This window comes from Scardinius erythrophthalmus (genome assembly GCF_964197995.2).
Source record: "Scardinius erythrophthalmus genome assembly, chromosome: 4".
Taxonomy (NCBI): domain Eukaryota; kingdom Metazoa; phylum Chordata; class Actinopteri; order Cypriniformes; family Leuciscidae; genus Scardinius; species Scardinius erythrophthalmus.
In genome coordinates this window covers 7,812,987-7,839,314 of record NC_138224.1, presented here as the reverse complement: position 1 = coordinate 7,839,314, position 26,328 = coordinate 7,812,987, and the positions used below count along the sequence as shown (strand labels likewise).

At 37.8% G+C, this 26,328-nt stretch overlaps 1 protein-coding gene across 7 annotated transcripts in view; it reads right to left on the bottom strand.

Annotated features, from left to right (window-relative positions):
- sbf1 (SET binding factor 1) overlaps positions 1–26,328 on the bottom strand; it is a 54,818-nt gene that overhangs the window by 18,830 nt on the left and 9,660 nt on the right. For 2 of the 7 annotated variants that reach the window (XM_081363653.1, XM_081363657.1), the window contains exons 2-20: positions 17,753–17,838; positions 17,477–17,614; positions 17,157–17,282; positions 16,081–16,191; positions 13,527–13,556; positions 11,880–11,985; positions 11,407–11,539; positions 10,482–10,590; positions 9,038–9,151; positions 4,783–4,860; positions 4,477–4,590; positions 4,257–4,385; positions 4,041–4,139; positions 3,182–3,386; positions 2,945–3,057; positions 2,118–2,267; positions 1,827–1,895; positions 1,129–1,290; positions 203–465 (exon numbers count right to left, since the gene is read on the bottom strand). In XM_081363653.1, the coding sequence (XP_081219779.1) occupies positions 203–465; positions 1,129–1,290; positions 1,827–1,895; positions 2,118–2,267; positions 2,945–3,057; positions 3,182–3,386; positions 4,041–4,139; positions 4,257–4,385; positions 4,477–4,590; positions 4,783–4,860; positions 9,038–9,151; positions 10,482–10,590; positions 11,407–11,539; positions 11,880–11,985; positions 13,527–13,556; positions 16,081–16,191; positions 17,157–17,282; positions 17,477–17,614; positions 17,753–17,838 (2,335 nt within the window). Of the gene's footprint in view, positions 1–202; positions 466–1,128; positions 1,291–1,826; positions 1,896–2,117; positions 2,268–2,944; positions 3,058–3,181; positions 3,387–4,040; positions 4,140–4,256; positions 4,386–4,476; positions 4,591–4,782; positions 4,861–9,037; positions 9,152–10,481; positions 10,591–11,406; positions 11,540–11,879; positions 11,986–13,526; positions 13,557–15,104; positions 15,159–16,080; positions 16,192–17,156; positions 17,283–17,476; positions 17,615–17,752; positions 17,839–26,328 lie in introns of all 7 variants that reach the window. The other 5 variants (XM_081363651.1, XM_081363656.1, XM_081363652.1 and 2 more) reach the window with 4 other exon arrangements.

Genomic DNA, 26,328 nt, shown 5'->3' with positions numbered 1-26,328 from the left:
GAGAAAAGTCGTTTGCAACTTCCAGTTCACGGGGACTTTAACATTCCAGGACTTTCAAGGACTTTTCAAGCACTATTGTGATGTAGCTGTTAGTGGTATACAAGTTTTTAATTTATTTTTCATCATTTTATTGTACTTTTTACTCTGTTATATAATGTTATGTTCAAAGCGTCTTGCTTTGTCCAAGCATAGCAGCACACACCTGTTAGTGACGTAGCTGTTGCTGACGCTCTCCACATCTCCCAGGCCGGTGTTGCGGAGCAGGCGGTTTTTACTGGTGTCGAGCGGCAGCAGGAGATAGCTCATGCGGTTGGCGTAGTGAATGGCCTGACTGAACACCGTGCTCTCCTCCTTCTGAACGCGCTCCTGCTGCTGTTCTTTACTCAGCGTGGGCCATAGACGGCTCTGCTCTGACGCCAAGTCTAGTGCGCTCAGCTGCTTCTGACCCCCCATGCCCTCCACCTCCTGAAAGATGCAGAGGTCAAAGGTCAAATACAAGGGGCAGCAGTAAAAGAAAATCAGCCTTATAAACATCCATTTTCAAACATAAAAAAAAAAATGCATTAACATTCAAAGGTTTGGGGTTGATAAATTTAAAGAAAATTTTAACTGTTTTCTATTTTAATATATTATAAAAATGTTATTTATTTGTGTGATGACAAAGCTGAAATTTCAGCATCATTACTCTAGTCTTAAGAGTCACGTGATCCTTCAGAAATCATTATATGATGATGATTTGCTGCTCAGGAAACATTTTTATTACAGTATAATAAGAATTATCTGATAACACTGATTAATAATTTTCGGGAATTTCTGATGAATAGAAAGTTCAAAAGCATATATTTAAAATAGAAATATTTTGTAACATTATAAATGTCTTTACTGTCACTTTTGATCAATTTAATGCATCCTTGTTGAATATTTTTTCCAAAAACTCCAAACTTTTGAACAGTAGCGTTTTCTTAAAGGCAACACTTTAAAATAACTTTCATAACTTAAAAATATTATTAAAATTCTAAAAAATAAAACTAAAATAATAAAATAAAATAAAATAAAATAAAATAAAATAAAATAAAATAAAATAAAATAAAATAAAATAAAATAAAATAAAATAAAATAAAATATTACATTGGTGGATGCGTCTGCCTCCTCGCCGTTCTCCAGGTACAGGGTCCGGATGTGTTTCTGAACATCACTGTAAAACATGGCCTCCCAGAACTGCATATTCGTCCACACCATGTGCTCCTGAACGCAGCTGTAGGCGAACTGAGTGATGCCTCCCCCCAATTTCTGTATAACACAAAAAAAAACGTAAACTCAACTGCTGAAGTCAGAGAAAATCCACCCTTTATCCAGAACCTTTACGGAACAGACACGTCACTCATTTTTGAACTTCTCAAAATGGCCAAATCGCTAGTCATTATCACAAAATAAGTTCACAGCACATTATCCCACTTATTATATGGCTATTTCCCCAAACCACTTAATTTGAGTTTAAATTATTTTATTATATTTAAGATCTGATTATCTTAAAGCTAAGCAACAACACAAATACTATTTATTTTTTTGTTATAAACTGTTTTCATCTGCAATCCAAGTTATGTTTTCTACGGAGTACTTAACTAACATATTTAATTGCAATGTAACAAGTCCTCCTCTATTTAATCCTCCATCTTTATGTTCTTCTTGTCTCCTATTCGTTATTCATCCCAGACATGCAAAACAAAATTGTTATCTTGCAACTCCTGAGCTTCTAAGGAATCTACTAAATGTTTTATGCTAACCATATATATTTATTTGTACTTAAAAGTCCTCCATTCACTCACCCGACAGAAGGCAGTGACCAATGGCAGCAGGGCAGCAGCAATCCCATGTTCATCCATATGTGAGCAATCCTGAAGATAAAAATAGAAGCATTAATCTGCAGACATCAAAACATTTGTATAACACAATTTATGGAGGTAAAAGATGAAATAGATGATGAACAATCATAAACTAAACCAAAACATCATATAATCCACTTCCTTATTGCAGCACAACAATCCGAGAAATACCCATAAACACTCTGTATTTGATTCATTGTAAGTCAGCTGTTCAAGCACATTCCTGGGGTTTACCTGCAGGGTGCAGTTCATCATACGGATGATGTAGTCGAACTGTTGGTCGTCCAGAACGGCCCTGTTCTGCAGCACGTGAAGGTTGAGCTCCTGGGTCAGACAAACACGCGCCGCCCGACCTTTCAGAGCCCTCAACACCGCCGGCATTAACTGCACACAGAAGCAAGTTAACACACACATGCACATAAAAATGTACTAATTTGAGATCATAAAAGCTTCAGCTGAAACAAACACCATAAATCTGGCTTATGTTTAAAGTGCCCCTATTATGCTTTTGGATATTACCTTTCCTGTCATGTGTAATAGCTGTTTATCAGCTGCTGTTTATTATTATTATTATTATTATTATTATGTCATTCAACGTCTACATTGACCCGCCCTCAAACACTGGACTTGTAGCACTTGTAGCGAAATGTCGAGAAGATACTGTTTTCTGCGCTGAGAAAGCAAATCAACTTTGCCTGCGCTTCCAAAGGAAGAGGAACTGATACAGTGAAACCGACGCCATCATTACTGTTGTATCACTGTGTACGCATTACGCAATGCTGAGGAAGCCTCTGGAGCTGAAATTCAGATATGGTAATGGACATTTCCCACAAAAGAATGGGCCATCTGGCCAATCAGAGCCGAGCAAAAGGAGGTGTTTAGAGAGATCGGATCCTTGATAGAAACGGATTTAGACACAGTGAGAAAAGAGGCGAAGCTGCAATGTATATTATGAGAAAAAGTGTTTTTTGACCTTGGATGTATTTAAACCTATTGTAGAGCCTTTAAAATAGCATTATAGGGGCACCTAAACAAAAAAGCCTGACAAAATAGGTCCTTACCTTCTTGGCTTCCAGCATCTTATTGTCAAAAATATATGTGATGCAGTTCCTGACCACCTCTAACCTCCGGGCGCTGTTTGCCATTACATTCCCATTCCTGTCCACTATGTCCGCTGGAAGCCAGAGAAATAAAAACATTTTAATACCCATTAAGGGTTTATTAAGATTAGCACACAGTTGTGTACATATCGATTAGTGCGACAAGTTGAAAACTGAGCACTGGATTTGCAATCTCACCCAGTGGAGGTCCGGATGGAACCATGCCCTTCAGTTCGGCCTTGACCACAGGAGGGGCGGATTTGAGTTTTGCTGTAGCGTGGTCTATAAAGAGCTGCACGGAGACCTCGTCCAGGTGAGGGAAAACGGACTGTGGTAGCCGGTGCAGAACGTTTTCAGCTGTCCTCTGAACTCGGTGCATGGTCACCGCTGGGTATGGGTTTTCCTGACAGAAAAACAGACAAACTTGCGTTTAGAGAGTTCTTAACAAAATTTTGAAAAATAATTTTCCCAATGAAATGCCACTTCTTATGTATTATAATATAATAAAAAAATGTAACATATGTATTTAGATTTTAAAAATAATGGCAATATTAAAATGCTATGCTAAATTTAAAACACTCACTCAATCAATGTAAATTGCAACATTACAACACTGTAATGCACCTATGGAAAATAAATCTCTATTTTGAGATTTAAAATAATAATTACAACGAACAATTCAATTATTAGTGAATTAAAACATTTAATAAATTAGATAAACGTTAAAGTTATAATCCATAAAAGACAGAAAGAACATATGGCATTAGAACAACAACAGGGTTAGTAAATAATGACTTAACTTTGAATTTTAGGGTGAACTATGCTTTTAAGTGAGAGAAAACCCATATTGTCTGATAACATATTGTACAGATATATTATTGCGCATCGCTAACGCAAATATTCTTTATTGCCGTAAAAAATAAAAAGTTGTGTGTAAAACAAAAGTAAAAGAACAAAAACCTGTTTTAGTCTCAATTTTGACCTGGAAATGTTTTATTTTTAATGTTGCGACAAATTAGACATTGTGCACGGCAGATACGACACATGAAAAACGTACATTTTTGAAAAGATGCTCCGCGAGCTCCTTAACATGCTTCATCACTTTATGAGGATGTCCCGTCTCCTGTCGAATGCGCTCCACCTCATTGGCTATGAGCTACAGTGAAAGGAAATGAGGGAGAAAGATCAGAGAGCTTGAACAACACAAAGAGAAGGCATCCTTCTCCATTTCCTATTGGATGTCAGCTATATCCATCGTACACCCATGACTCACATCATCAAACAGGTCCGTGGCTCGGTACGGAGGACCCCGCTCAGACACGAACCCAGCGAAGGCCATGCCGTCCAGCACCTTCATCAGGAAGTCATCCTCAGTTAGTGCTCTCTGCCCCAAAAATGCAGCCTGGAGAAAATACAACAAGCTTAATAGGCGTGTTCATGCTTCTGTATTACCATTTTTTCTGTGTGAAATTGAATTCAGGGGTCTTCAGTACCTTATGGAAGCGTATGACGGGTTCAGGGTGGATGCGAATTATATGCAAACACCATCGATAGCCCTGAAAGAGCTGCGCGAACAGCCACAGGAAGACAGCGCGGATCTCTTTATCCTGCAACACACACACAGCAAACAATGACACTCTCGTAAAACAATAACTTCCTGCAATGTCACGACCACCATAAAAGATTCAACATTAATAAAAAACAATCGCATTTCTAGATTTGACGTCAGATGCTGACGATTATACAAGGAAGGAGGAAAAACATTTATGGATTAAAAAGAATTTTTTTAAGAAAAGTACCTGAATCTTAGGTGTGGATGGTTGAATGGAAGGTGGAGGAAACGCATGATCAGACACTTCCAGCTCTGGATCAAGAACCTTTATTACACAAAACATATATATAGTAAGATTACAGTACAATCACTCTACTTAATTGCCTCCTATATATACCTAGTCACAGTGATAAGAAGCAAAATTGACGTCAAATTTTCTTTTCAAGGAAAATACTCTACAATACAAACAATGACGGATGTAAATATTTGCTCTGACATCGATTCTTTGTTAAATGATTCAACACATGAAATTATGTTTGGTCAGAATAATAATTCACTAAATATTTGGTTGCAATTTTTTTATTATTTTCAAAAAAATCCTGAAGGCACATTGGTTAATGTTTCATTATAGTATATATTTTCAGTCTTCATTTTTCATTTTAATTTTACTATTATTTTTTAAGCTTTAATTTATTTTTATTTCAGTCTAAGTTTTTTTTAGCTATTTTAGTACTTAAACTTAAAAAATCTTCAGCAACTAACTGAAAGTTGAAGTTTGTCATTTAATATGTATATTTTCTTTTTGCAATACAATTTTGAACTTTTACTATTTTTTTTAGTTAATAAATAACAACACTGTCTGGATGTGGTGGCTTTTCATAATTTGGATCCAACATGAACGTAATTTATTACAGCATAAAATTATTATTATTATAGTTGATTATTTAATTCTGTAATGAATGCACTGAATTTTCATTTGTGCACCACACATTTTTACACCCCTACTTAACAATGCTACCATTTTAAGCGTCAAGTCATAAATCAGTTTAATGTCAGCAGCAACAGTTTAAAACACAATGTTCATTGTGTCCGTGACATGACAAAGCAACAAATCAGATTTTCCTTGAGTTTTTGACCAGCCACAACAGCAATGTTATTTCGTCAGCTGTTCGGCGTGTTACATACTGTGTAGCCCACAGTGAAATCACATTCCATATAGTTCAATTTAAACATTAAAGGTCCCGTTCTTCGTGATCCCATGTTTCAAACTTTAGTTAGTGTGTAATGTTGTTGTTAGAGTATAAATAATATCTGTAAAATGATAAAGCTCAAAGTTCAATGCCAAGCGAGATATTTTATTTAACAGAAGTTGACTACAAAAAACGGCTGGATTGGACTACACCCCTCTACGTCCTTCATTAATGACATAACCAGAACCGTGTTTAGACTAACCTCCGCCCACAGGAACACAGGCGTATTGATGGCGAAATGTCAACAGACGGTTGATGTTTATCTATAATCGGATACCGCAAAAGTTTAATTCGAAGTTGTTAGTTTGCTCTGTCCATTTCACCACGGACTGTTTTTCTAACCTGGGATAATATAAAGCAGGCTTCTCTCAGCGTTTCATACTGACGAAGGGGACAATTTCAACTATATTCCAGCAAGCGGTAAGTACAAGTAGTGATTTAATATGGAAGTAGAAACTACGTTGCAATGATAAGATCTTTTTTCACGCGATCAACAGGCTGTCATCTATGGAAGCTTGTTTCCGCCACAAAATAATAAAAAAAAAAGATAATTGCGACTTTTTATCTCACAATTGCGAGTTTACATCTCGCAATTCTGACTTTATTTCTCAGAATTGTGAGATATAAAGTCAGAATTGCGTGAAATAAAGTCGCAATTGCGTGTTTTAAAGTCACAATTGCGTGTTATAAAGTCAGAATTCTGAGATATAAAGTCAGAATTGCGAGATATAGTCGCAATTGCGTCTTATAAAGTCAGAATTCTGACTTTTTTTCTCGCAATTGCGACTTTATATCTCAGAATTCTGACTTTATATCTCAGAATTCTGACTTTATATCACGCAATTGGGAGATATAATGTCAGAATTGCATGATATAAAGTCGCAATTGCGTGTTATAAAGTCAGAATTGTGAGATATAAACTATTCTGTAAAAAAAAAAAAAAAAAGTCTGTCTTTCCCCCCCCCTTAGAATTGGACTTTATATCTCACAATTCCGAGAAAAGATGTCAGAATTGCGAGATATAAACTCGCAATTATGTGTTATAAAGTCAGAATTGCGTGATATAAAGTCAGAATTCTGAGATATAAAGTCAGAATTGCGTGATATAAAGTCGCAATTGGGAGAAAAGAAGTCAGAATTCTGACTTTATAAGACGCAATTGCGACTTTATATCACGCAATTCTGACTTTATATCTCAGAATTCTGACTTTATATCACGCAATTCTGACTTTATATCACGCAATTCTGAGAAATAAAGTCAGAATTGCGAGATGTAAACTCGCAATTGTGAGATAAAAAGTCGCAATTATCTTTTAAAATGTTTTATTCATTGGCGGAAACAAGCTTCCATAGTCATCTGCTCAATCATCACTGCAATTTTTTTATATGATTGAAATAGATCTAAATACTTAAAAAACTTCTCACGATTCGTTAATCCCGATAGCTGTAATAGTAAAAACGTATAATAGCTGTAATAGTAAAAGTTTTCCAGATAGTTCCACATGTAATGCCAGATATTTCATATGCAAGCATTTCAGCCAATCAAAGCAGAGGGCGTTTACACTGAAGTCTCACAGCAGACACGCCCCTTCAAACAGAGTGTTCAAACCAGGGAATGAAATCAGGCTAGGAAATATGCCTTTTATTTCTAAACTATAAGAATTTTTGATCTAAAAAACATACTAACATTATAAGGGCACCCCTAGAAACATGATAAAATAATAAAAATAATCCATGGAATGGGACCTTTAAATCACTTTGTGCAGTATTTTGCTTTCAGTGACGACTGGAAAATTAGGTGCAAATGTCTTCATAACTGTGATTCGATATACAATTCCCACTGAAAGTATCCATATCTGGCTCATCTGTGCACATAAGTGCTCCTGTAATTACAGAAAAGCTGCCGTCCGGAGCTGGAGCTAATAACAAAACTCACTTAGCTAATTCATAAGGTACAGGATTAGGAATAGGACAAAAACCAAAGACGGTAGTTGCCTACACAACTATCGGAAGCATCTTTAATCTTTGGACAAAGAACAGTGAGGATCAGGAAAAAGAAAACAAAGAAACCCCACGCTTTCCAGGCAATTAAACAGATGAAATGGGTTTATAACGGAGGCATGGCGATCTCTTTTCTCAGCCATGATTATCATCTATTTCCCTGAGGGGATGCGGTTATGTGAGCCCTCCTCGCTCAAACACACATACGCAACCTCTGCCACCTCTGCTGGGATGGTCTGTCTGCCTTGGCGCCACAGACGCACTTTTCAGAGAGACAGCAGAGTGTCTGCGAGACTGAGGAAAAGCACACACACGCATATCGAGGGACTCTGGGCTCGTTTCCAGAGGGGCAAAATGTGAATGCCACACACAAGGACCTTTCTGTGACAATTGTGATGCAATCTAAAACAACACAGACAGACAATCGGACACTTTTAGGTATGAGAACAAAACGGAAAACCCTATTTATTGTCCCTTTCCTGAAAATAAAAATAACTTCCTTTCAGAAAAGATACAGGTATGAAACTGACTCATACCTCATACTGTAAAGTTCAAAATGACGTTTCCTAATTGTTAACAATAAACCAGAGATTAAATGTGATATTTCCGCTTGCGTTTCTATATTTATCCTCTGTCAGAGCCTGTATAAAAAATGTTTTGAAGTGTTTTTTTTTTTTTTATCAGTATCAGAACATTTAAAAAAAATATACATACAGTATTTATAAATTATAGAATTAACACTTTTTTAATTTTAAAATGTGCAAAAGGCGATCTCAAGGGTAAAAAATACCTTTAAATGTCATTTCTTTTGAAAAAGATAATAAAACTAACATGTAATAAAATGTTTTATGGACCCTCCACATGTTTTTGCCCTTTTTTCCCCATCAATTACAATAATATAGAATATTGCCCTATAACTACTTTAAACCACTATAAAGCTGCCTGTAAAAATAACTGAGCCCAATCATCTTCTTAGCAATTCAGTGAGCGTAACTTAAACAAGGAAGTACACATGGTTGAGTAATGTGTGCCGAGAACCATTTATTTACCTCATCATGAAGATAAATATTTATTTCACGTGTTTTTATAGCCCCAATCTATTAAACCTGCCACATTTCCTCAACCTGTACTGTGGTTTCTTCAATTATCTTTAAAAAAGTCCATTTCACTATGACAATGTCATCTCTGCCAGTGATTACTCAACGCCGAGACTGCCTTACATCCACCTAACGGGTAAAACGGGTTTATTACCATGGAGATGGCCGTCTGTGTGTGATGAAGAAGTGGCTCAGGCAGCAGGGATATGTGGACACACTCCGGAATGGTCACCGTCCCTCCGTCCAGGTCTGCAATGATTACGTCGAGCTGTGAATATAACACACGCACACGGGTAAATATGGACCCACATTGAACTACATTGTTCTATATGGGCAGATGCATAGCATCAACTCATATTTCAAAAGCAGGGAACTGAATAACTCTTTTAGACAAGTCCAAACTGGTTAAATGATGCACATCAGACCCGATTCAAGATTCCTGACAAAAAAAAAAAAAAAGTTATTGAATGAGACCCAATGTCCTGCGCAAATGTCTTTTGTTTAAAATTCTGACATGTTGGAACGTTCAGGTCCAAACAAAGTGACCTCAGGTCAAGTATCATTCCCTGGAATCATAATCATATCATCTCTCATTTGAACTCAACTACATACAGATCAGCGCATGTAAACATGCTCAGGGATGTCCAACATTCACTCGTAAACTGAGCCAGGGTGGCTTAAATGTTTAGAGAAAAACTGTATAAAAAATAAATAAAATAATTTATTAAAAAATAAATAAAAATTAGATTACAATAAATAAATAATTACATAAAATTCAATTAAAATAAGAAAAGTAAATAAGCAAATAAAAAAAGAATGCATCTAGTACAGTGCTATAACAAGCAGGAAAATATAAATATAAATTGGGCCGTTATACAAGAAATTAAATAGATGCTTTTAAAATGTTAGGGTGGGGGCATGAAGATGATCGTTTTTGGGGGGGGGGTCAATGGCATTTAAAGGATTGAAAACCCCTGAACTAAGCTAACCAAGATAATCAAAGTCAAGCAGGTTTAATTGTTGGAGTAAATACCCGTTTACTCGGCATTCGGCAGTACAAAAAAACAGCAGGTAATACTTGTTCAACAAGATAAAACTAAAAAAAATGGGCCAGGAATTTACCATCGAATGGATTTTATCACCAGAAATTCAAAACAAATCGTGTAAAATATGTGAGGGCAAGGAACCAGTCACATGTTATTACATGGCCTTCGAAATAAATCCATGATAATTCAGTGTTTATGTTAAATAAACTGTTGGATAATGAGCCCACAAAACATGGGTTACAGATTTGATGCAAAAACCAGATAACAAATGCAACCAAACACATAATCAGGCACAAATAAATATGCTTATTAACTTTTAAAAGGGCCAAAACCTAGTTGAGATGCATCGAGATAAACCAACTCAGGCGTATGAGGGAACATGTATTCCTGCATCTAATCCCATGATGTGCATGGCATGGAACGCTGTATCATCTTACATGTGATTTCATGCGTTACACAGCACCATATGTCAGATATCTGATCAAACCTTATCTAAAAAGCATAACATCATCAGCCTCACAGCACAGAGAATGAAAAGAGGAAACATCTCACCAGCTCCTGTGTCTCTGAGCGGAAGTATGAGTTGACTCCGATGATGAAGGGCGTCGGCGTGCTGAGCACCTCCAGCAGCTTTCCCGGTAAGATAGGAACGTATGTAAAACTGGAGAGAGTGGGAAAAAGTCATGGAAGAGGATTGAGATGAAGACAAGATTAGAAAAAATAAATGGAAAAACAGATAAATAAGTAAGTAAGTAAGTAAGTAAGTAAGTAAGTAAGTAAATAAATAAAATGTCTTGTTTTTATTTTAATTTTCTAAAATATTTTTATATTCTGTTATATTTTGAAGATTTTGACCTGCATTTTATGCATGAAAGGCACTATGCAAATCAAATGTATTATTATTTGGTGCAATTTTTTGTTTAATCTAATCAATATATTAATACAGATAATAATAAATTCATTACAGCAATGACAAACAAACAAACAAATAAACAAACAAATTGTTATTAATATTATCAAAAATCAATCAGAAATTTTACCTTTTATTTAAATTACATTTATTCAAAACTCTTTTAAAAACAACTATGATGAGGGAAAAACAGATGGGGATGTTCAGAATTTTGTATATAAAGCAATAAATAAAATGTATTATTATTTTGTGCAATTAGTTTGTATTTTTTTGAATTGTAGATTATTATTGATGATAATAATAGTAGTAGTAGTAATAATAATAATACTAATAATGACAATAGTAATAACAGCACTAATAAATAAATAAATAAATAAATAAATAAATACAAATATTATTATTATTACTAATATTATTATTAAATCAACCAGAAATTTCACCTTTTATTTAAATTCAATTTATTCAAAACTTTTAAAAACAACTATGGTATGGATGGGGATGTTTAAAATGTTTTATATCAAGCAAGTAAATAAATAAATTCGCTGGTAACATATGATCCCTCTTTACCTGTACTTTAGTGGGAACATGATGGCCAGTAAACCTCTGCAAGCGTCCGTTAGACGCTGATAACTGCTGGAGAGGAACAGGATCTTGTGCTCTGTCAGAGCAGCACAAAACAGACAGAGAACATTCGCAATTCCTGCGCGCAGAGAGAGAGAGAGAGAGAGAGAGAGAGAGAGAGAGAGAGAGAGAGAGAGAGAGAGAGAGAGAGAGAGAGAGAGAGAGAGAGAGAGAGAGAGAGAGAGAGAGAGAGAGAGAGAGAGAGAGAGAGAGAGAGAGAGAGAGAGAGAGAGAGAGAGAGAGAGAGAGAGAGAGAGAGAGCTTAGCCTAAAAATATCAGTCCCACTTCTTCTGTTATTTATTTAACAACACAAGGTGGATATTACACCGTCCCACATCTGACACTTGACACTAACTGTTGCTGTTTTAATGAGGTTGATTTGCTGTTTAGCACCTAAGCCTGCTGCTGATTGGCTTACCGAGCTGTCTGAAAAGCTGGGCCACGCTGCAGCCGCTTACAGGCAGGGAGTCGTTTATGGGTGTCTGGATAACCTGCCTGTCACCCGCACCAAGTGTTATGGTCCTCTGTAGAATCCAAAAGAAGAGCGAGAGAACAAAAATAAAGATAAGGGGGAAAGAGATTGGAGATGAGAAATGTGAGTGAACTCATCTTTAAAAGAAAAGCACCACCATCTAACACCTCCACCACGGCATTATGGGAAAGATTAATGTGTGCGCGGCAGGCTGGTCGTAGAGTGAGCTAAAGACAGGAGGTTATTTAGAAGGGGAAAAAGAATTTAAAGCCATTCTCCAATTAGAAACCAGCACCAAAAAGAAAACAACATCTATTTCCTGTTATGAATAAGTCACATTTATAATAACTGCTTTTTTGTGAAAGTTACAAATGAAAAAGTTGGAAACGTTCAGAGTGAGGATGAAAATTTGCTGCAGAAAGAATCTTAAAAAAAAAAATAAAAAAAAAATCACAATTTTAATTTTAGGAGTATAAAGTGAATAATACAATGTTTTGCATTATATATAATGAGGTATGGTCATAAGAAGGTTATATTTAGAGCAATGCCAGACAATGACAAACATTTCCTCTTCAAAATTTAGCAAGAGATAATAAGATTCACTGATAAGCATTCATCTAAGTCAGTTAGCAATCAGCCAAAGGAAATCATTTACATTATACAGTTGTAATTAGTCCTTATCATCCATCCACGGAGCCCAACACATGCTGCTGCTATGGCCATTTTGGGACTTTTGATTAGGACTGATTTTATATATTCAGGCAGAAGTGAAGTCAGTAGGTGTCAAGAAACCCGTCCTTTTAGGGTAAATGTCACATCAGGACAGGAAGTAAAGAGGGAAGCTGTAAAATGACAGCATGGGGGGGGGTTATGTCATCACTTCAAACAGCCACAGCACACACAAGCGTTTAACAGCCTTGCATTAGAGCATGTGCACATTACACACCCTCATAAAATGCTTGCTGTAATGAAACCTCACGACGGGACAAATCCACAGCAATGACACATGGAACTGCATAGAAGCGTAATTTGCAATCGTGCATTCATGGTGATTATTTGTGACAACCCTAATCATTGTGCACTTAAAATTACCATCCAAATATGGGCATTTTAAGTGATTATGGAAATGCCATGCAATGCACATTTTATCCTTCTTATATTGAAAACGTAATGATTAAAATAGGGGAAAAAATGCTAAAATGCTGTCGATGGATGGATGGATGGATGGATGGATGGATGGATGGATGGATGGATGGATGGATGGATGGATGGATGGATGGATGGATGGATGGATGGATGGATGGATGGATGGATGGATGGATGGATGGATGGATGGATGGATGGATGGATGGATGGATGGATGGATGGATGGATGGATGGATGGATGGATGGATGGATGGATGGATGGATGGATGGATGTTAGTGTCTAAACAATGGTTAGTCACATATTGGATTAATTTTGATCTGAATTACTGTGATCTAATTGGTTCCCCTGATGTTGAGCATGTGTTTTTTAATTGGTGGAGCCAAAAATGAGGGGAAAGCAGAACTGACAGTAAGAAAAAGAGCTGAACTAAATCAAACGGGGCGTACCGAGCTCTCCTCTCTGTCGTCCTGGCCAGGCTAGATTAGCAACCACACAGCAACAAAAAACACAAACCGTTAGTCACACCAAAATTGAGAGACATTGCAATAAAAAAAAAAAGAGCAAACAAAAAGAAAACAAGGAAATCCATGACAAAAATGCACAACACAAAGTTGTGATGATAAAACACAGCTGTGAGAGCAAGGGTCACAGGAATATGAAAATACAGCTGCTGTTCTAACAGGTTAAACGTGAGGCCTGGGAAACTCTGACTTGCATAACAGATTAGATATTACATTGAGGACTTCTGGTATGGCCTTATCAGTATGGATTATCTTGCAACTGGGAAAACAGACATACGTGTTTTACCTAGCATTGCGGCCCTGGGTCAGGGACAGTAAAACAAGCCCTCCAGGAAGTCCAAAATAACTGAGACTCTATGGATTTTCAGCACTGCTGGCTTATACACGCACAGATTTATGACCAAGTCACACCTGACTCACCAATTCCACTGGCTTCCCAATCCCAACACACAGATGCTTGCCAAACATCTAGTCTCGATCACAAAGACATTCATTATATCCAGGGCAGGCATGTTTGATATTTTACATATTGAGCTCAGCCTTTCTGGCTCGTTGTGACAACTAATCTACGCCACACCATTCACACGTCAAAGTAGCTGGAGCAACTTTTCTCTATTTACAGATATGACAAGACACGCACGAGCGAGTGACACACGTATGCAATTTCCGCTTGGTCTGAAATATAAACACTTATAACAGGCTTACCATAGTAAGTCAAGGTAAGACAAAAACACGTCTTGGAAAAAGGATTGTTGGTGTATTGACTTTGCTAATTTTGAACAAAAAAAAGTTACATAGCGCACCTTTAAGTTCAACATTTACTAATACGTAATTAAAACCTGGTATGAACTCACAATGAACAGTTGTATTTTTATTAACCAGTAAGAAAAGTGAGAAAAGTATTTCGCATCTGTATTTTATAATGGCTTCAAACATAGCTGATCCAATTAGAAATTGATTCAGATTCAATCCATCATCATTTGAAAGGTCAAAACCAACCAAATTTACAAATGATGTAATACACAAAATAATCCCTTTCCAATGCACACAAGATAGAAGAGAACCAATGGAAACGCCGCACAGAAGCTGTAGCTAGTGTGTTTCTGAGGCTGTCATTCATACACACTGCAGTGTGCTTAGACGCCATCTGCCACCATCCCAGCCCATATGTTCAATCCACGCCAACCAGGCCCAGGACACAAAGACTGGCCCCATAAGCCTCTGCGTGTGTGAGGAGGTGCTTAAGTGTTTAACTGTACACTGTCCCATAAAACAAACAATAAGCAGATGAAAAAACTGTCACCAAAACAAAGTTGATTAATGCATTTCAGGTGCAATCGATCGCAGCCAAAGAGCCAGAAAGAAATAAGGCACGTTGTTGATTTGCATGAGCAGCAGTGATTTCAAAATGACTGGGAAATGCAGAGCATAGATTGACGATTGATTATCAGGCAGAATCACAGATGGGTTGATTGGTTGAAGCTGCTCAAAGGCAAATGTTACCTGGAAACAACCCAGTAGCCAGTCAGTTAAACTACAAAGAGGGGGGTCATTTATCTGGAACACAAGGGAGTCAGGTTTACACTTGAGGGGAGGGAATCATTTGTTTGCAACACAAAAACCAAACGTGAACTTGAGAATGATAACATGTGAGCATGTTATAAAAAAAAAAATACAATCATATTTAAAGCAATAGCTCACTCAAAAATAAAACTGTTCCAATCCGTTGACTTGCTTTCGTAGAACACAAAAGGAGAAATTGGCCAGTCTTTTTCCACATAATGAAGTTTTGTGCAGTCAAGCTCCAGGTACAACCTCACATGAAGTGATCTTATGACTTTAGAAGACTCAGAATATAGCGCTTGATTCACACACACTACATTTTAGATGTGTCATTTTGGAGCTTGATACCTCAAACCCCCTAATCATCTTCATTATATGGAAAAGAGTAGACAGGATATTCTTCAAAATATCTTATTTTGTGTTTCACTGAGAGAGAAAAAAGAAAGTCATTCTTCAATGGAGTAACAATTAAATGACAGAATTTACGTTTTCGAGTGAACTGTCCCTTTAAATCTTTAAAAACCTGATATGGGTTTAAATAATTTAATTGGTCATTAACGAATTTATTTACTGAAATATCAAAATGAACTAGGATTCATCATTTTTGTCTTCAAGTGCACTAATGTACATAATGTACACACACAGTATTCAGGGTCATCATGAGAACATCATTCTGAGACAGAATTAAGACTAGAGCATCTGTGGCATCCATAATAGTGCAGATCTTCCGCACTACCCATGATGCATAGGATTAATTACAAATGTGTCTTTAACCTCTGATAAGAATCCCTCCAGAGAAAAACACGCATTCATCAAGAGAAAACCAGTCTGTGTTGGGAGTTTTTTTTTTTTTTTAAACAATATTTAAAGACATTGGTTTTGGATTAAAACATATTAGATTGTGCGCATTTCTTACCTGAGAGCCTCCAGCTATAGGAATAATGCAGGTGAGAAGGTTTCCGATCACCGTTTCCATGGGAACGGCGAGGCCATCCACATGAACAGTGTAGATGAGACTTAAGCAGTTCTGCAGAGTAAAGAGACGCATGAGTACATTTAAATATAGGGAAATCTAATAACATCATACCTCTATTGCTTGTGTTTTTTTTAAGGTTTTGATACTTTTGAGACAGGACAGGAAATTATTAGAGGAGGGAAATGGGATCAGGACACACCATAGGCCGGATTTGAACCTGTATTTCCTGGCTAAACATGACTGGTGTAAAACACTAGGACATGACCTCAGGGTTCAACAATTGGGATGTCATTTGACCAATCAGGCCACTTCTGTGTTGTTGCTACATCATACAGGTTTTTATGCACTTATGCCAAATTCGGTTTTTTATTTAACATTGAAAATTTCTGTGGATTTTAATGTCACCAACTTAACATTATCTAGCAGGCTGACATAGATGAGGTTTTTTCATTAATTGCAAGAATGAATTTTTTTCTCAGAATTTCAAGTTTATATCTCGCAATTCTGATTTTTTTTCTCGCAATTGAAAGTTTAAATCTCGCAATTTGGATTTTATAACTAGAAATTGTGAGTTTATATCTCACTATTCTAAGAAAAAAAGTCAGAATTGTGGGATATAAAAATAATGGGATATAAACTTGCAATCGCAAGAAAACAATTGTGACATAAAAAGTCGCAATTACCGTTATTATTTTTTATTTGGTGGTGGAAACAAGCTTCCATATTTAATATCTGTTGAAGAGTTACAATATATATGTATAATTTCCAGCTATTACTACTAAATCATTTTCTTAAATAATTAAAATAATAATAATAATTAAAATAATAAAAAAAAAACAATTAGATATAGAAGAAAATCTAGAAAAATACAGATTTTTTTTCTGATATATAAAATATGCTGCTTTTTTGTGATAGAGGTCAATGAAAATAATAGCAGGACAATAAAAAATGCTTCATTATCTTTACAGTTGGACCGTAACAGTCATGTGTGAACTTCCTGTGAGCGCGTCTCTTACCCTAAAGACCTCTGTGTGGTCCAAACGGGATACGAGAACCAGGCTTTTAGGAGCGTAGAGTTGAGCAGGCTGAAGCACATCTGGACCGTCATCTTCGTCGGCTTCACTGGGCTCTCCTTTCTGTAGCTGAACACACACAACCCATAAAACACCCACACTCCAAATAATTTAAACATTAGACATCTAATCAACCAAAAAAGCAGTTTCTAAACCAGCATAATCCACCCCACCCATCATCCCCATTGTATCCTGTTACATAATTTCGGTCTTCCTTTCTCTCTCACATTCCTTCTGTTGATCTGCACGTGCTCGGCACAAACCTGCGGGTTCTCCACGGACTCCCAGAAGGTGAAGCACGCGCAATAATGCCGCTCGGAGTTGATGTCCGTGAGAACTGACACAAAGAAAGAGGGAGGCTTTCTCTCTGGAACCAGCTGCCATCCACTGGGCTGACAGAACTGAAAGAGATGCCACAAAAATAAATCGATGTAATCATCAGATCCTATGAAAACGCAGCCAGAATCATTCAATACTGTTGGACGAATCTGTGAATTCTGGGACATCATATGCTGTGAGTTTGTTTGTGATGGGCTTACCAGCTCAAGGCCTTGAGGAAAGGGGTTATCTTCCCAGTCCTTCTCTGGGAAACGCTGGTGAATTCTGCCTTGACCTTCACTACCTCCTACACAAAAAGAGAAACAAAAGATAAATGGACGCATAAGGATTGAAAGGAACTCGTGTAAAGCCTTGCAAATTTGACTTGACAGAAACTGCGTTTAGCTCAGCTCACGACATGATAACCCCATAACCCTCTCTGGAAAAAACATAACTTGGCATAATAGGCTGATAATGAGTACTTCCTGACCTATAAACAAAAACATTATTATGTTCATGGATTTGTGACAATAAGTGATTTAGGCTTTATTTGTTATTACATGTATATGTATATGTATATGTATATGTATGTATGTGTGTATAAAACAATGTTATATAGTATAATTAGATTAAATAACTACAAATATTACAAAATAAACAAAACGAAAGAATAAAACAAACAAAAATATTTCAGCATTTTGAATAAGCTGGCTGAAAAAATACAAATAAAATGAGAAAGAGCATAATATATTATGTTATATATATATATATATCATTTAAAAAGCATTTTGAAGTATGAAGCAGAATGATACAGTGCAAGTGAGCGCTGAGAATGTCACAACAGGAGAGGAGAGGAGGAACAGCACCTGTCTGGGGCTTTCAACAGCTAAACAAAACCACGAACAGACCCACTACAAAGCAAACAATGACTGGGACGTCTTCCAAGACCCGATGCACGAATCACAAATGAAATCATCTTGCAGGGCTGGACGATCCAATGTACAGCGCTGACAGCACTCCAGAAAACCATCAGTCAGGAATTCATCTGTCTCTTTGAACATCTTATCAGATATGTGGCAACCGCACACACATGCACACGACTGAGCTACTGTAGAAGGCCTGTTGAAAAGCAAGTCTTGTGAGATTGAACACAGGGACTTTGTCAGTTAGAGAGTGCTCTTATTGCACAGAGGAATCATGGGATTTGAGCAGTTCATTTAGACAGCTGTCCCTCCCTCTTCACCCAGAATAAATGAGTTAGCGACCCGGCCCATGTGATGCTGATGGCGCGATGACCAGCAGGACAAGACTTTAAGTGTCAAACCAAAGCCTTATCCAAGAAAAGCCCTCCTTTTGAGTAAAGGACAAAGGTCAAAAGTAAAGAATGAACACTGTATTTGAGTCAAGAGTCCCATGCTTTTTTGTTTTGTTTTCATCTATTTTATAAAAATTATTTGTAAAACTGAATTAAAATTGTACTCCAACTACTTTTCCATGAAAATATAATACTAAAATAACAATTAAATAATTAAATAATTAAAATAAAAAACACATTAAAATGATAAATTCTCAAACCTTCTTCCTGAGGAATTTATTCATTATTATTAATATTATTATTATTATTACTACTACTATATGAATATTACTGTAATATTTTTCAACTTCATATTTTTATTAAATTAATAATTTTATTTTAGTTTATTTTATAAGTTTGTTAACCATTTTAATAACCTAAACAGTTTAAAAATAATACTTTTTTTTAAATCCCTTTAAAAAGGGAACTGTTAAGCTCATGAACACAAAACCAGAGAGGTGAAGCCGCACGGTGTGTGCAACCCTCGTGTGTGTGCAAACTTGCACGTATAAAAAGGCGACTGACTATAGTTGAGTGAGTGATAAGGTGCACGTGGTTGATGGCGCTATAATAAACAGAGGTGTAAACGGCTACGCCCTCCTCCTTACCTCAGCTCGGCCTTATGAAGAGTGTTATATTTACTCGAGAGCGAGCCAGATGAGTCATAAACTATGAGGCATTGTGGGAAATTAACTAAAAATTGGCACGTGTAGCTCATTAAACAAGTCTGGAGTTGGAATAAGACTTTAACCGCTCCCTAATCAAAGAAGCCAACCTACTAGCCATTAAAAGGTTAGACAACAAATATCGACAGAAACTCAGACACTCTAATCTTGCAAATGATGCAGATGACTCACCAGAGAGACTGAATCATGGTAATATTATTGCTATAGTAATATTTTTTTTTAAAATACAGTTCTTACATATGAATGAATTACATACTTTTTTCATGAATTTTCATTTTATAGATATTTTAGAGATCACAAAGAGGAATTCCTAGCTGAAGAAATAATAAAGAAAGCTGAATATAGAAATTCATTAGTTTTTAAAGTTTTATTTCTAGTAATTTCTACTACTTTTCCATAAACGTGTGGAAGGAAGGAAGGATTAATATTAGGAAGGAAGGAAGGAAGGAAGGAGGGAAGGAAGGAAGGAAGGAGGGAAGGAAGGAAGGAGGGAAGGAAGGAAGGAAGGAAGCATTAATATTAGGAAGGAAGGAAGGAAGGAAGGAAGGAAGGAAGGAAGGAAGGAAGGAAGGAAGGAAGGAAGGAAGGAAGGAAGGAAGGAAGGAAGGAAGCATTAATATTAGGAAGGAAGGAAGGAAGGAAGGAAGGAAGGAAGGAAGTATTAATATTAGGAAGGAAGGAAGGAAGGAAGGAAGGAAAGATTAATATTAGGAAGGAAGGAAGGATTAATATTAGGAGGGAAGGAAGGAAGGATTAATATTAGGAAGGAAGGAAGGAAGGAAGGATTAATATTAGGAAGGAAGGATTAATATTATGAAGGAAGGATTAATATTAGGAAGGAAGGAAGGAAGGAAGGAAGGAAGGAAGGAAGGAAGGAAGGAAGGAAGGAAGGAAGGAAGGAAGGAAGGAAGGAAGGAAGGAAGAATTAATATTAGGAAGAAAGAAAAGAAGGATACTTTCAGGTTTTCCAGGATCTTTCATTTATTTCCTCACAATATAGACAAAATGACCGACAGGGTAATGAAAACACTTTTTGATACAGTTTAAAAAGGAAAGACTGTATCCTACGGCAGAAAGAGATGCAATTCTACTGGAGTGGATACAGGGCAAAATAATACCTGGAGTCTATCTGGAGTGTGTCCAAAATACAGGCACCACAATAGAGCCTATTCACAACACTGTACGCTGCCAAATTTAGCCTGTTGTGAAAATGATCTTTGGATGGCACTTGCCTTGAGTTCTCCCTTATCTCTCCAGGGATTGGGGCGGATAAAGATTAAGCAAAGATTTGCAAAGCAAATGCACCAACTTCAGGTGATATTCATATACAACTCTGGCCTGCTGCCAAGGCCCCCTAGGCAGTCACTCTACACTCTACCCCCATTTAGTGAGCTGACATGTTAGTGCCCCAGGGTAAGAGTGCAGACTCAGGATTAGCTTCGTTTTCTCTTACCAAAAAAAAAAAGACATGCAACCAGGGAAGGAATCTGAGCCAGAAACAGCGTGCCAACATCAAACTGATATTTGAGGCCTCCAACGTGTTGTTGGGAAATCTAAAACTCGCTTTCATTCCCACCCCTCCTGCTTTTCCGCTATCTTAGAATGAGAGTGAAAGTGACTAGATGAGTGAAGGAGTAAAAGAGACGTCCAAGCACAAACAGGCACTGTTCTTGCAACATTAATTCACTCATGCCGAATTCCAGCATTCCGATTCCAGAACTCTGGTGCTCCCAGATAACAGCTGAGTCGGCAAACGAGGCCTGCGTTTTTCTCAAGAATATTCCCGAGGGGAACGCTGCGAAAGACCTAAACAGAAGTTAAAGACGTTATGCACATGCATTTATCACATTTAAACTCAAGATTTTGCATAAGTGCACAAGTAGGAACATTGCACACAAGGCTTTGGACAAATCGGAGGAGAATTCTGACCTCATTTTTGGACTCCAGGGACAAAACAAAAAGCTTGGAATCAATACAAGTGAGTTGAGAACAAATCCACAGCCAGCCAAAGTCAATGCAAGTCTGAGAACCTTCAGAAATCCGATAGGAAAAATGGGGTCAGTGAGGTCGTGCAAGGTTTCTCAATGGTCTGTCAATGCAATACACATTGTTTGTGGGACCAGACTACCAAAAACCTTGCACCTGAGATTTCGACTCATGAATGGGGTCGTATGGTAAGTGGACATGGGGAATGTGCACACAAGACGGATCTGGACATATGAGACTTCGATTAATCTTTCCCAGACAAGGCCTGCTTGTTTAGATGGAAGGCAATGCTCAGGTTTATGTGATCCTAAAGCTAAATGTGCCTTTGATTATTTTTTATTGGCACACAACGATGATAACCGTTGGGATGTTTCTGCAACGTTCACGTGATTATCGCAACAGAATAGCACTGTGAACTTAATACAGGGTCAATCCCTCTGGAGCAACCTGGGGTTAAGTACATCACTCAGGGGCTCCTGTTTTGCGTGAATCAATCCGGCCATGAGCTTTAACCACAACACACCATTTAATATGGCCTTGAAAGAACTTAAATCCGCTAAAATCTGTTTATAGGTGAGAGTTCAAACAAATCAATGGGTCTGGACTATGCAAACTATGACCCTGACAACTACAGAGCTTTCAAATCTCATTTATCCAATTATGAAAACATGCAGATATATGTGCAAAACTTTGCAAAGATCTTTTTTGGAGTAAGGTTGACAAGGCCTCCATAAACCATGAATGATCACATTACAAAGCACTTCTGCTTTACCATGACTCACAATAGTGTCTGGTTATTAATAGGGAGATTTCACCCGCTCCTTTATGAAGGATCTGAGAGAGACGCCACGCGAAAGTCATATCGTCCTGCTGGTCAGACCGAAGCAGGTGAAGTGAAACCAAAGGCAGGTGACACACTACAACAGTTACTACGGGACAGAAATCACATGATTCCATCAGTTTATTCAATGAGGAAACTGATGTATGTATGCTAGAGGTCTGGACAGGCTTTAAACTTAAAGGAACACTCCACCCATTTGCATTAAGCTTTGCATTGTTAGAAACCCAGTCATACTATTGAATGGTCGTGCAACACTCTCTCATTTTCCCCTGAGAGGGGAGAAATCCATATTTACCTCTTATACTTCCTCCCACAATGACGCAAAAATCATCATTTTGCATCATTGTCGGAGGAAGTGTAAGAGGGGCGGATTTCTGTTGAGACTACAAGCACTAGTTCCCGCCCTTTCAAACCCGCCCATAGGGGGTTGGACCTAATGCGCTAACAGACCTATCAAAGATCAGTGCCAGGGCGTTTGATTTCCAATGCCATCCTCTTTTTCCCGGACATGTCCAGCCGTCGAGATCGTCCGAAATGTCTGGGATTCGGCTTTTGCTTTCTGCGGTTGCCATTCATTGTTTTTTGTTTCAATCTAGCTGAATTCATTCCGATTGGTGAATCTGAACGTAGTGTTTACATGAACGCTAAACAAGTGATCGGTTGATGTGCGTTTTAACATTGCTAAGAAAATTTCCGCTCCTCCGTGAGAGATGCGAGACCGGTGCGTCTCAGTAATGACGCCACCGGCCTCGCGCCGTTCTCCCGCACCCCTCAGCCTCGTCCTGCTCGCCACAGTAAACATGATAAATGGCGACTGTAGAACGCAAAAGCCGAATCCCGGACATTTTGGGCGATCTCGAAATCCAGGGCAAACTCATCACGGAGACTCGCTAGTAGCTTAGCTTTGTTGTTTTCAACTGCCCTCTCTTACCGGTAGGCGTGGCTTGGGAGTGGCCTCCTAGGGCAGCGAAGCAAGTGTATTCTGGGAGTTGTTGTCTTTCATCCACATACAACACATTTTCTGGCTTTTCTTAGTCTAGAAAGCTCCAAATTCAAAAATAATAATTCTACATAAATGACCTATTTTAAATACACATTCATCTTTCCAGAGGTGAAGTATCCCTTTAAGCCCAAACCCGGCCTGTACCAGAAATCATTTAACCCGATCCGACCCGAACATTGCGGTTATATTTTAAGCCCGAGCCCGATCCGAACCAGAGGTCCGTTTTTCACAGTAAATACCTTTTTTTTTTTCAATATGCTGTATTTTATGATTGCTTGCAACTATAATTCAAAAAATAGGTACATGTACAAACACCGTTTCACCAAGGCACAGCGACCCTCTCATCAGTCAGCACACAAGAAAAAAAAAAGAGAGAAAAAGCACGGACTTACTAATTACGAAATTTTTATGTGGTTGAACAGGTGAAACAGTCACAAATTCCCCTGGAACTCAAACATTAAACTTTAAAACAAAGTTCGCGCAGTTGCACAACTATTTACACAAATATATCCTTCTCAGTACGAGTTATGAAGGAAGAGAACAGCAACGAGAGTTGATTGTTTCAGCGCCTTCTCTGATTGGTGTTGTGACCGAAATAGCACGCGCGGGAGCACATGAGCAAAACAGTTTTGTAAAACGATATGATAACATAAAAATGATTAATATATAGGCTAATTTTACAAAACTGTTTTGTGCATGTGCACCCGCGCGCACTATTTCGGTCACAACACCGCAATCATAGGAGGACGGCTGAAACTGCGCACGTACTCTCTCTCTCGCGTGCTCATATAATTACGATCACAACACAGCAAGCAAACGGCACGCAAACTAGATATAGCCTATGTAGCCTATAGCCTATATAGTGTTTCTAAGTTACAAACCCGAACCAGAGGCTATTCATTAAACATAAACCCAAACCCGACCTGAAACCCGTGAGTCCCGGGTCGGGTAGCAGACCTCTAATATATGCCACCAATATGGCACTGGCACTCATGTATCAATCAGAGGGATTACAACTAAAGCATGTGCGGTTAGGCCATGAGTAATACGTCCTTAACATGCAGACATCTCATTCTGAAGCAACTGCGCACCACAGGAATTCACTATCACGCTTGTGTAAGACAAGCAGTGTGTTTGCGACCGTGTGTTAGCGCATGTGGGTGGGGCTGCAAAAACAAGTATGTAGGCTTGCAAAGTGAAAGACTGGGTTGCATTATAAAAGCTCTCAAATGCGAAAAGAATGTCTTGCCGTCACCTGGCAATTTTTCTAGAATGAATAAGTCTAATCTTAAAACCGGTCTGTTTAAGAGTTCAACATGGATTCTCGAGAAAGATTTGGCACTGTATCAAAACCTAGAAAACCGCAGCCTGCTCCTTTGGCCTGCGGCCCACGTTGTCAAAACAGTTCTGTCACCATGGCAGCAAGGACCGGAGAGGCCGCAGTTAAGCATGTCAGGGAGTACAGCACAGGCTAGGTGGGCAGACACAGGAAGTTGTCAACCAACATCTATACGAGCGGTTCTCGACTGGTGGGTGGTGACCCAAAATGGGTCGTGGGTCTAAACACTCAATATAAGTAATAAAAGGAGACTAAACATGAATAAAGAAGGATATGAGTTTAAGCAGTATAACCTGTCAAATCCATGACATTTGAACTGCAACGTATATGCATTTTATCATCCACTAACGTTCAAATATTTGGGTTTTTTGACAGAAGACTCTTTTGCTCACTTAAGGCTGCATTTATTTTAATAAATATAAAGAAAAACAGTGATATTTAATAACTGTTTTCTATTTTACTATACTTGAAAATGTCATTTATTCCTGTGGTGGTACTCCAGTCTTCAGTGTCACATGATCCTTCAGAAATCATTATAATACGTTGATTTGCGTATGAGTCCGCCATTGTTTCGACACCTGAGCAGCAATTGAGGTGTTTTGTTATAAGATGCAAGAAGTAAGAATGAACATAGCAGTCTTCATTTACTCTCGTTGTTACTCGAGGATGGATCTGTACCAGCTGTTCGTGATCCAGCTTACAGTCTCCGGAGCGTCAGGCCTAATGTTACTGATCACGGTAGAAATGAAAGTGAGAGTGCGAACTTTATGACAGCTCATCAAGTCGTTTCACGGATATAAAGTTTACCAGTTTATTAAGCACCCCCTGAAAAGGTGTGTATTTGTTTACTGTTAGTTGTAACAAGTGTTTTGTGTAATTCGCTGTGTAAGTTGATAATGAAAGGGAGAGAGAGTTTATGGATAAGACTTTAATGTGCACTTCTGATGTGTTTATTCAGCTCTTACAGTGATTTTCTGGAGTAAAACTAACGCTTCATCTTTTGTGTGATGTACAATAAACCTCATTGAACTCATCAGTATATTTTTTGCCATCATTCGGACGGTGTCCGCTACAGCAGGCTTAGTGGATAAAAGCAGATGACAAATATGTTATCCGTAATTAAACTGAACTATACCTGTTCTATCACCATACAGCATATATTCTCTGGATCTGTGGGCATTATTATCCCGACTCTGGGTCGAAATGAACACCGCTACTGAGAGTTTCTGTTTTAATATTAACATTCCGTGAGAGATTGTCCCGACACTGAAGCGAGAGCTCGTGAGGCTCCGCCCCCTGTGCCGAGAGCAGCAGCTCATTTGCATTTAAAGGGACACACACTAAAACGGCTTGTTTTTCAGAGCCCCAAAAAGTGAGAATTTAAACATCTGTTGGGTATTTTGAGCTCAAATTTCACATACACACTCTGGGGACATCAGAGACGTATTTTACATGTTGTGAAAAGGGGCAAAATAGGTGCCCTTTAAGAAAAAAATTGTACTTGAGCCAAACTTTTGAATGGTAGTGCAAGTTAGATAATAATTGTGTGAAAATCAAAACAAGACTCTTTAAATTGAATTTGGATATT